Here is an 11524-nt window from a genome sequence, read left to right as displayed (position 1 = left end):
TGTGCTTGACTAAGCAGTCAGTAATTCCCCATGCTGTTGGTAATGCTTTACTAAACAGTCAGAAATGTCACTGTTGGTATTGCTTCACTAATTAGTCAGCAATACCAGTGTTGGTTTTGCTTCACTAAACAGTTAGTAGTACCCCTGTTGGCTCTGCTTCACCAAACGGTGATCAATTCCAGTGCTGTTGGATGTACTTCACGAAACAGTCGCCAATTCCACTGCTGTTGCTATTGCTTCACTTAACAGTCAGTAATGCCCCTGTTGTTGGTATTGCTTTACGAAACAGTCAGTAATGCCCCTGTTGTTGGTATTGCTTTACGAAACAGTCAGTAATGCCCCTGTTGTTGGTATTGCTTTACGAAACAGTCAGTAATGCCCCTGTTGTTGGTATTGCTTTACGAAACAGTCAGTAATGCCCCTGTTGTTGGTATTGCTTTACGAAACAGTCAGTAATGCACCTGTTGTTGGTATTGCTTTACGAAACAGTCAGTAATGCCCCTGTTGTTGGTATTGCTTTACGAAACAGTCAGTAATGCCCCTGTTGTTGCTATTGCTTCACTTAACAGTCAGTAATGCCCCTGTTGTTGGTATTGCTTTACGAAACAGTCAGTAATGCCCCTGTTGTTGGTATTGCTTTACGAAACAGTCAGTAATGCCCCTGTTGTTGCTATTGCTTCACTTAACAGTCAGTAATGCCCCTGTTGTTGGTATTGCATTACGAAACAGTCAGTAATGCCCCTGTTGTTGGTATTGCTTTACGAAACAGTCAGTAATGCCCCAGGTGTTGGCTGTGCTTCAGTAAGGAATCATCAATGCCCCTGCTATTGATATTGCTTTACTAAACAGTCAGAAGAGCCACTGCTTTTGGTCTTGTTTCACTAGACAGTCAGCAATGCCACTGCTTTGGTCTTGTTTCACTAGACAGTCAGCAACGCCCCTGCTTTGCTATTGTTTCACTAGACAGTCAGCAATGCCCCTGCTGTTACTATTGTTTCACAAGACAGTCAGCAATGCCCCTGCTGTTGGTATTGTTTCACTAGACAGTCAGCACTGCCCCTGTTGTTGGTATTGTTTCACTAGACAGTCAGCAACGCCCCTGCTGTTGCTATTGTTTCACTAGACAGTCAGCAACGCCCCTGCTTTGCTATTGTTTCACTAGACAGTCAGCAATGCCCCTGCTGTTACTATTGTTTCACAAGACAGTCAGCAATGCCCCTGCTGTTGGTATTGTTTCACTAGACAGTCAGCAACGCCCCTGCTGTTGGTATTGTTTCACTAGGCAGTCAGCAACGCCCCTGTTTTTGGTATTGTTTCACTAGACAGTCAGCAACGCCCCTGTTGTTGGTATTGTTTCACTAGACCGTCAGCAATGCCTCTGCTGTTGGTATTGTTTCACTAGACAGTCAGCAATGCCTCTGCTGTTGGTATTGTTTCACTAGACAGTCAGCAATGCCCCTGCTGTTGCTATTGTTTCACTAGACAGTCAGCAATGCCCCTGCTGTTGGTATTGTTTCAATAGACAGTCAGCAACGCCCCTGCTGTTGGTATTGTTTCACTAGACAGTCAGCAATGCCCCTGATGTTGGTATTGTTTCACTAGACAGTCATTAATGCCCCTGCTGTTGATATTGTTTCACTAGACAGTCAGCAATGCCCCTGCTGTTCGTATTGTTTCACTAGACAGTCAGCAATGTCCCTGCTGTTGGTATTGTTTCACTAGAGAGTCAGCAATGCCCCTGCTGTTGGTATTGTTTCACTAGACAGTCAGCAATGCCCCTGCTGTTGATATTGTTTTAGTAGACAGTCAGCAATGCCCCTGCTCTGGATATTGTTTCACTAGACAGTCAGCAATGCCCCTGCTGTTGCTATTGTTTCACTAGACAGTCAGCAACGCCCCTGCTGTTGCTATTGTTTCACTAGACAGTCAGCAATACCCCTGCTGTTGCTATTGTTTCACTAGACAGTCAGCAATGCCCCTGCTGTTGGTATTGTTTCACTAGACAGTCAGCACTGCCCCTGTTGTTGGTATTGTTTCACTAGACAGTCAGCAACGCCCCTGCTGTTGCTATTGTTTCACTAGACAGTCAGCAACGCCCCTGCTGTTGATATTGTTTCACTAGACAGTCAGCAATGCCTCTGCTGTTGGTATTGTTTCACTAGACAGTCAGCAATGCCCCTGCTGTTGGTATTGTTTCACTAGACAGTCAGCAATGTCCCTGCTGTTGCTATTGTTTCACTAGACAGTCAGCAATGCCCCTGCTGTTGGTATTGTTTCACTAGACAGTCAGCAATGCCCCTGCTGTTGGTATTGTTTCACTAGACAGTCAGCAATGCCCCTGCTGTTGGTATTGTTTCACTCGGCAGTCAGCAATGCCCCTGCTGTTGATATTGTTTCACTAGACAGTCAGCAATGCCCCTGCTGTTGGTATTGTTTCACTAGACAGTCAGCAATGCCCCTGCTGTTGGTATTGTTTCACTAGACAGTCACCAATGCCCCTGCTGTTGGTATTGTTTCACTAGACAGTCAGCAATGCCCCTGCTGTTGGTATTGTTTCACTAGACAGTCAGCAATTCCCCTGTTGTTGGTATTGTTTCACTAGACAGTCAGCAATGCCGCTGCTGTTGCTATTGTTTCACTAAACAGTCAATAGAGCAACTGCTGTTGGTGTTGCTTCACTCAACAATCAGTAATGCCCCTTCTGTTCGTGTTGCTTTACTAAACAGTCAATAATGCCCCTGCTGTTGTTTTTGCTTCACTAAAGATAAGTAACGCCCCTGTTTGCCGTGCTTTACTAAACAGTCATCAATGCCTCTGCTTTTGGTATTGCTTCACTAAAGAGTCATCAAAGCCCCTTGCGTTGGCTGTTCTGTACAAAGCAGTCAGTAATGCCCCTGTTTTTGGTATTGCTTTACTAAACAGTCATCAAACCCCTGCTATTGATATTGCTTCACTCAACATACAGTTATGCTCCTGATGTTGGTATTGCTTTACTAAACAGTCATCAATGGCCCTGCTTTTGTCAGTCCTTCACTAAAGAGTCATCAAAGCCCCTGGCGTTGACTGTTCTGTACGAAACAGTTAGCAATGCCCCTGCTGTTGGTGTTGCTTTACTAAACAGTAATTAATCCTCTGCTATTGGTATTGCCTTACTAAACAGTCAGAAGAGCCACTGCTTTTGGTATTGCTTTACTAAACAGTCAGAAGAGCCACTGCTGTTGGCATTGCTTCACTTAACAGTCAGTAATGCCTCTGCTGTTGGTACTGCTTCACGCAACAGTCAGTAATGCCCCTGCTGATGGATGTGCTTCTCTAAAGGGCAAGTGTACACGAAAATGAACCTATTTTTTGGGTACTTTTTCAACATTAAAAGTGTTAACCTAGTAGAGTCATAGACAAAAATATAAAAATATCAAAATTAATTAACATATTTTTTTCCATTAAAACGATTTATATTTTTTACATTTACCAAGTGTTCCATTTCCATAACAAAAACACCATGGCTTATGCCCCTTGCAATATGACGTCATTGGTGCCAATTGATAAACAGTATGACGTCATCAAGCTTTGTTAGAGCGGCTTCACGTGGTGTATGTACAAGTGTGTGATTCTAGCGTCTCAGGTGCGCAGCCTACTGATTTGAACATGGTATACTGTTCGGTTCCTCGCTGTTCAAATTACAACGCAAAGAAACATTATTCTAAAATTAGTTATTTTCTTTTCCCAAAATCGCCACGGAGAAGACAACAATGGATAAAGTACTGTAAGATTCACGATGATGGATGGAAAGGTCCGTTGGGTGAATATCGCGTCTGTGATGCTCACTTTGACACTTGCTGTCGTGTTTCGCGAGCAATGCCTTCCAGTTGTTCGACTGATCGGAAACAATTACGCCCGGATGCTGTACCATCCTAATTTGGAAACGGGATCAAGGGGCAGCACTCCCATCAAGACCCTGACTGGAGTGTTTTCGTAAACAAACGTCGTAAAGTCGAAGCATCTCGGGTAAGTTTAATGTATGTAATATCACATAAAACCTAAACACGGTAGCATATAAGGTAGTTGTTTAACACAGTAATAAGTTAGTATTTGTTCATAGTTTCACGAGATAATTAAGCATGTTAAACGTGCGTCTCGTTCACTTCCTGGAATTACTTGGACATCGATATTCGGTGATCAGATGATCGCAGTACTACAGTGTGCTGCACGGTTTTGTGATTTTGATAGTTGACATATGTGTGGTAAGTAATTTTCACGTAACGAACTTCATCGATTATTTGTATTTGTTTTTTAATTTACAGTCGTTCACCATCACGAGCGATAAAAGTGAATTTGAATATAACTACCCCTCGATGCCCGTGGGCAGTCAGTGTGGAGATGTACCGTCCGAGAAACATAACTTGCACATACAACCCCCTAATTGGACAGCAGATGCCGGAACTGACACCAACCATCTCATTTCGGTAAGCTATTTAGCGACAACAAAACATACTACACGTATGCCATTAGACATGATTAGACTGATTTAGCATTAACTGATAATTCTCAAAGTTCTGGAAAGACGTACATAAATATATGTAGTATTCTTTACACGTATTTGATGCCGTTAAAATACACAAATCAATGACATGTAGTTAATTCATAATGTGCTATCGCTGAAATTTTGTGAATGACACAGATGACAAACTTGTGAATGTTTGTACTATTTCTATCAAATTTGTAGTGTCGAAGCAAGTCATGCCAGACTCCGATGCCCTCACTCAGCTCCACTGGTACTCAGAGGAGGCTGAATACATCCCGGTGCACGGTAGCTGTCCAGTGTTCACCGCAAACATGTGACCGTGCTACACAGTATGAGGTAACAAATTCATATTTCAAATTAATCAAGCATAAATTTATGTAAAAATGATTTTTTTCACAATTGAAATATGTTGTACATTATATTCTTGTGATACTGTAACAGAATGTAACTGACATTTTCTAAATCTAATTGTGGCATTGTACACTGGTGACATTTGTAACCAGGCACCAAGTGAGGCTGGCAGCAAGCATGATACACCTTACACAAGTGATGATGACAGTGACAGTGATGAAGACTACCACCCTCTTTCAAGCAAAGTCAAGTTCGAAGAATTTCAGTCCCAGCAAAAGTATGTATTGAATGTACCATTTTCCAATTCATATGAAATCTACCATAGCACGACATATTTAAACATCATGTGAACACACAATCTAACATGTACAATCACTTCAGTCAATCAACAAAGTAATTTGACAGTTGTTATTTTATATTTCAGGTCCCTCAATGATCATCTTGAAGAAACAAAGTTCCTGGTGTTCAAATCCAATTTGTTGTCATTGTTCTTGTTTTGCAAGTTATGCTTTTGTTCATGCAGAGCCACTATTTATAAAGTCTGTGGTAGTCTTGTGACTGTTCAGATACAGTGCCTTAGACACAAAGAGCATCTGTATTTCTGGAGTAGTCAGCCAGTCCACAAACAACTGCCACTTGGCAATTTGGCCATAGCTTGTGCTATTTTCTTTAGTAGCCTTTCCCCAGTAAAGGCTCTGAGGAGCTATTCAATACTGAACATGTACAGCATAAGCAGATCAACGTTTCATAAGATCCAGAGAAGCTATATTGTTCCAGCCAGTTCAAGGGTGTGGTCTAAACATCAAAATCAACTCCTGCTTGAAAGAAAGGAGAAATCCATACGCCTGGCAGGGGATGCAAGGTGTTGCTCACCTGGACACACAGGTTAATCCTCATTTTTTAGCTTTAAAGTACATGTATTCAAAAATTCTCTTTAGTCCAATATATTTTTTGTATATACATGTATATGCATATGAATACATATTATGTATGTGCCCAAAACATTTGAGACTACAAGCCCGAATATGGGTCTTAGCATAATTTTCAGTTAAATGTAGTGTTATTATAAGGATTATTATCAGCTGAGCTTATTCGACAGAACAGAAGTTTACTAGATTTGGGCTTCTGACTTTTGGCTAAATTGTCAACTGTGTACATGTGCGATGTAGATTGTTTAGTCTTTAGTATTCCAATGTGTGACTTGGCTGAATATGTGTAAGCATACCCATAACTGACAAATATGATAAATGCCACGGTTGACATAAACTTTAGAAATTTTCATTGCCTTTGATATATTTAATGTAACCATGTATTAGAAGAAGACATAAATTGCACTGAATGTTATGTCAGCTTTATGTAGTCTCTGTGTTTTTTAACATTGTTACAGCCAAGTATGGAAGCTACACCTTGATTGATGTGGACACAAACCATGTTTTGGACATCCAGTTGGTACAGGTAAGAACACATATTCTTGTCATAACAAGGGTTCATGATACAGTAAAAGAAATACATACAGTTAAATACACCAACTGCACATGATGTGACCTGAACATGTTGAGTTGTGTCCAGTGATACTTACAGACATTACATACTGAAAGTGTTGATGTTGAACATCTCTGTACAGGTGTGAACAACTGAATTTCTATTGTCCTATTTTCAGTCGAATGAGGTGGCCAATTCTAATGCCATGGAACTTGAGGGATTAAAAAGGGGCCTTGCATTTCTTCAGGCAGCCAGGGTGGATGTTTCAGACATCATTACAGACAGGCACACGCAAATTAAAGCCTACTTAAGGAAGGAGGAAGCTGGCATTCACCACTGGTTTGATGTATGGCATGTAGCTAAAGGTGAATACATAGTTATACAAATCATCAATAACAGCATGATTAGATTGTAACTAATGTATTTCATCACCTAAAACATAATAAACACACTTCCAGGTAATTTCTGTTCAATATTATCATTATATGACATTACTAGCCATTGTACAGGTAGCTTTTAATGTTTTGAGGCATTTACAAGAAACTTCAAAAAATCAGCAAAAAGAAAGGCCTGGAAATAATCAGCTTGTGGGCACATTCCATTTCCAATCACCTATATTGGTGTGCTGCAACCAGCAAGGGCAATGCAGAGGAGGTGCAAGCTAAGTGGTTGTCGATTGCTAACCACATAGCTAACATCCATAGTGGTCATGGTGCAAGCTTCCCTTCATGTATGCACGGGGAAATTCAAGATAGAATTTGGGTAACTGCTGGTATGTAAAATAAACAAATAAGCTTCATAATGTTTGATATAAAAGAAATTGTCTGCCACAAAAATAAGATTGTTAAAAAGTGTTATTTAGAAAAAAATTATTTTTTCTCCTCGTCTTCATAAAAAATGTGTTGGTGTCACTGATAAAACAATTGCACCACAATATCACATGCTCGGCCCCTTCTACCTTTATGTATTGACTAAAAGTCATATTTTAACTTTCTTGATTTACTGACAAATGTAAAATGTTTAGTGACAAGGGCTGTGTATCGATACTCACCACTAAAGATCAATTACTATGTCAATTGTTTGTAGACATTTTTTCATGACAACCCCCCTCCCCCCACCCAATGAAAATAATGACCAGATTACCAGTCCCCAAATAAGTATCAAATTCATAACTTATTTAGTAGAAAATATATATATAATACTATGTATAAGTATATATATTATAATTTCCAGGCACACGAGCTCACAAGGAGATTGAAAGTATCCTCAAGTCTACATATCTCCTTAAAGATGTGGCTAAACTGTCACCCCATGGGCAGACATCACATCTGGAAGGATTTCATAGCGTGATATGCCACTTCGCTCCCAAATTGTATCACTATCATTACAACGGAATGAAAGCAAGGTATGTATTGTGATGCTTTAAGAGAAACAAAAATAAAACTAGATCATGGGAGACTAATCTTCAGCAAACTCCTAGCCAGGTTGACTCAAATTTATAGACGAGTTAATGATTGCAGAATCCTACACATCATGATATATATATAATATAATTACAATCTGTGACAATAAGAATACTGTAACAGGTTGCTGATGTCTGCACTCCATTTCAACGAGAATGGTAGTCGGCACATTGCAAACACCAAGAATGGACACGAGAAATGGAGTGTCTCTTATCCTAAGAGCAGAAACTGGGGAAGCTGCTGCTAAACCCCTCAAGACAAATCCAACATACGGTATGGATGTTATTGGTGATAAGTGGCTTTACATGAGATCCATCAACATGGACTTTTCAGGAGGTTGAATCCTGTTTTTATGGACCTGAAATAGTTGTTAGCATATTGTGTAAAATCTTTTACAGTACAATGAAAAGCTGTTATGTGATTTTGGTGTATTATTTTTTCAGAATATGTTGGCGAGCTGCTACATGAAGTGTCAAACCTCCGAACAGAGTTTACGAGTTTTAACCTTGCCAACAACTCCCTCAGTGAGAACCAGCCACCCTGCATAACTGACACTCATGGAAAGAAACAACAAAAACAGATTGTTGTCAGAAATCATAAAACCAGATTTCAATAAAACAGTATTTATTTTAGTGAGAATAGAGGAAACCCGTATACACATCCGATGGAAATCTTTCACGAATTTTATGTACAACACAAGAAGGAATAACTTTTCGATGATTCTTTCCTAACTTTTGGCAAATCCAGTAGGTGAATCTCCTGTAGGCCAGATGTCGGTAAATTCTGAAAAGCATGAAAATAATTTTGAATACAGTGCATTAAAGGTATTGCCATTTTTTCTCTTACAAAACGTTACAAATATCATGTACTTTTAGAAGATGGGTATGGAGTGGTTCTAGGGGGTTCATGCAAGATGATGTTTTGGGGATTTTTTTAAAACAAATATTTTCAAAGTTTCCATGGTAAAACCTTTGACATAGACTAAAATGGTAGCATTGCTTGTTTCCAAGTGACGACAAGCAGTTCTTAACACACCCTACAGTATCCAGTGTGTTAGACCTATTACATGATTCTATCAATAAATATAGAATCTATTATCTAAGAAGGGGTGGAGGAGAGGGATCTTACTTGACTAACCCAGCACCTTACTGGTCAATTCAAAGATGCATAATAATTTCACAAATGTAAAAAAAGCTGAGTTAACTGTTCCAATATAATCATATCATGTTAAATGACATAGGTATAACAATTTCCTTGAAAAGTATGTGTGACGGTGCCTTGTCAACAATTCAGTCATGACTTATACAATTGATCAAATACTATATACACATTTAAAAACAAGTCGAAAATTTGTTTTAAAATCCTGACTCGTAGTCTACAATAAACAAGAGAAGACTTTGGTCACTGATGAAAGTAAATCAGGCATTTCTTCCCAACATTTGTTTCAGGTATTTTTATGTTCTATGAAGCTAATACATTTAAAAAACGTAAATGATGGTTTTAGCAACAAAAACCTTTGTCCCTTGATGTAACTTAATCTGAGAAAAATTCTCATCCCTGGAAATAAAATTATGAGATTATGGAAGTTGAATTTCTTATTTAAATTTTAGTGAAATTTGGGCGTTCAAATTGTTCTACAAACATGTAATACTCTCTTGATAAAGCATACAACTATTTTATGAATTATTAGAATGTATCCTACTTGTGTACTGGTTCATCATCTCCTATCCGACCACTGGTGTCAATGAACTCATTGTAGTACGCCTCCATTCCATACTTGCTCAGTGACACTTCATAGAGGCCAGGGTGGTAAGTGATGCAGCTGAAGTTGCAGGTAGATGTGTCATCAAGCTTATTCTTGACAGGAGCAACAACAACACAACACAGCTCCTCTACCTCAGACTGCATTCCCACACAGCAACCACATGTACACCTGTAACATTATTGCATCAGGTATATTATATTTCATGATTTACACTTTGTGTAAGTACACAGTTCATTACCAGGCCAAATTAATAAAATAATATTAGGTGAAAACAATTTAACATTTTTACTAAAACATATGCAATTAATAGTTACAACACAGAGTATCGGACTTGAAGTGTTCATGATGTACGAAGGATAAAACATATTTTAAGTAAATTATAATAGTGGCACAAACTCATGGTTACTGTTATGTCTATTTAGAGGTATCAAATATCTGCCTGAAGTCATTTTCCAGTGACCAGTTATACTAGGGTATGTTACAGTTTCCCAGCAATGTTGCAATGGCTTTGTTGTGATTCCGTGGTGAGAGCAAACCAATATTATAAACAATGATCTATTAAACTGATGTCGAACAAAACACAAAATATTGGGACTCATCAGGGTCTACTTTTCAAAAGGTGCTAGTTTCGTACAACGGGTGGCAGATCGGACAACCGATTGAACACGACATCGAACAATACGACAGTCGTTTTGAATATGAATTTGGATCTTAAATATTATTTCATAGATCTGGAGAGGTTAACATGTGGCTCTTGTCAGTATGTTTACAATCGGAAACAACGTGTTGACTCGGCAGCCTGCGGGACGAACACCTAAATCGTGTTACGCAAAGAATAGCAACGGTTGGCGACATACTAGTATTAACTAGTATTAAAATTGCCATGTAGCCTGCGAAGTAGCCCATGGGTGGTGAGGATAGTGAAACATTTTTGATAAGCTCGGATTGGACGATATTGCTATGGAATCGTAACAGGGTGGGACAGGATAAATGGCTACAGAAGAGTATGGGTTAGGCTACCAGGCATGGCACATATCTCTAAGAATATGTTTCGCTTCTGGAAATGTACAATGAGCTGTAATAAGATATTTAGGCCAAGTTTATTCTTACCACAGTGGTCTCGTCGGTTGTTCAGTAGATGGGTCGGAGGCTGACGACACGAATAAGAGGTCTTCGCTTGTTTCTTCTTCGTCGCCATATCTTGACTTTATCTTGAAGTTCGGGAAATGTTCAGGTGTTGGCTCAAAAGCATATGGCTTTACAATTTCTGTCTGGTCAAACGAAAATTCTTCACTATCAGACGATGAGCTGGACTCGTAGGCCATGTTGTTTTACCGTAAACTGGTACTTGATATATTTTGCGCTGAGAATAGACAGGAACCCAGTTGAATTGGCACCAATTACGTCATAATCTAAGGGGGGTAACTCAGGCCTGTTTAGCTCGCAAATCGAACGCCTCACAACGGCATTTCATTTTCACACTATTGTGAGCTTCCTACTTTCACTTTGAAAAAGATGAGTGTATATTTTCAAACACAGACACTAATTAATTCTAAAATTGCGTTTTGTTTAGAAAAAGAAAGAAAGTGATTTTTGCGTGTACACTTCCCCTTTAAGGAGTCATCAATGCCCCTAGTGTTGGTATTGCTTTACTTAGCAGTAAGTTATGCCCCTGCTCTTGGTATTGCTTTACGAAACAGTAAGTAATGCCCCTGCTCTTAATATTGCTTTAAGAAACAGTAAGTAATGCCCCTGGTTTTGGCTTTGGTTTACTAAACAGTCAGTAATGCCCCTGCTGTTGGATGTGCTCCTTTGATGAGTCATCAATGCCCCTAGTGTTGGTATTGCTTTACTAAACAGTCATCAATGGCCCTGCTTTTGTCAGTCCTTCACTAAAAAGTCATCAAAGCCCTGGCGTTGACTGTTCTGGTCGAAACAGTC

At 39.4% G+C, this 11524-nt stretch overlaps 1 protein-coding gene and 2 long non-coding RNA genes across 3 annotated transcripts; 2 read left to right on the top strand and 1 right to left on the bottom strand.

Annotated features, from left to right (window-relative positions):
* The first annotated feature begins 4823 nt into the window (after positions 1–4823).
* On the top strand, positions 4824–5653 carry LOC124127776. Its single transcript, XR_006860065.2, has 3 exons — positions 4824–4858; positions 5026–5150; positions 5298–5653. It is a non-coding gene; the product is annotated as an uncharacterized LOC124127776 (long non-coding RNA).
* Positions 5654–5662: 9 nt separating this feature from the next.
* On the top strand, positions 5663–7002 carry LOC124127777. The gene is made up of 4 exons (XR_006860066.2): positions 5663–5758; positions 6261–6328; positions 6534–6720; positions 6885–7002. It is a non-coding gene; the product is annotated as an uncharacterized LOC124127777 (long non-coding RNA).
* A 2514-nt stretch (positions 7003–9516) lies between these two features.
* LOC124122352 lies at positions 9517–11089 on the bottom strand. Its single transcript, XM_046485383.2, has 2 exons — positions 10694–11089; positions 9517–9751 (listed from the first exon to the last, which is right to left on the bottom strand). The coding sequence occupies exons 1-2, from the start codon at positions 10906–10908 to the stop codon at positions 9517–9519; spliced, it is 450 nt and encodes a 149-aa protein (XP_046341339.2). The 5' UTR covers positions 10909–11089.
* Positions 11090–11524: the final 435 nt, after the last annotated feature.

Source organism: Haliotis rufescens, unplaced genomic scaffold, assembly GCF_023055435.1.
Source record: "Haliotis rufescens isolate VD_foot unplaced genomic scaffold, xgHalRufe1.0.p SCAF_14, whole genome shotgun sequence".
NCBI classification, from domain to species: Eukaryota; Metazoa; Mollusca; class Gastropoda; order Lepetellida; family Haliotidae; genus Haliotis; species Haliotis rufescens.
This window is presented reverse-complemented; position numbering and strand designations above follow the sequence as displayed.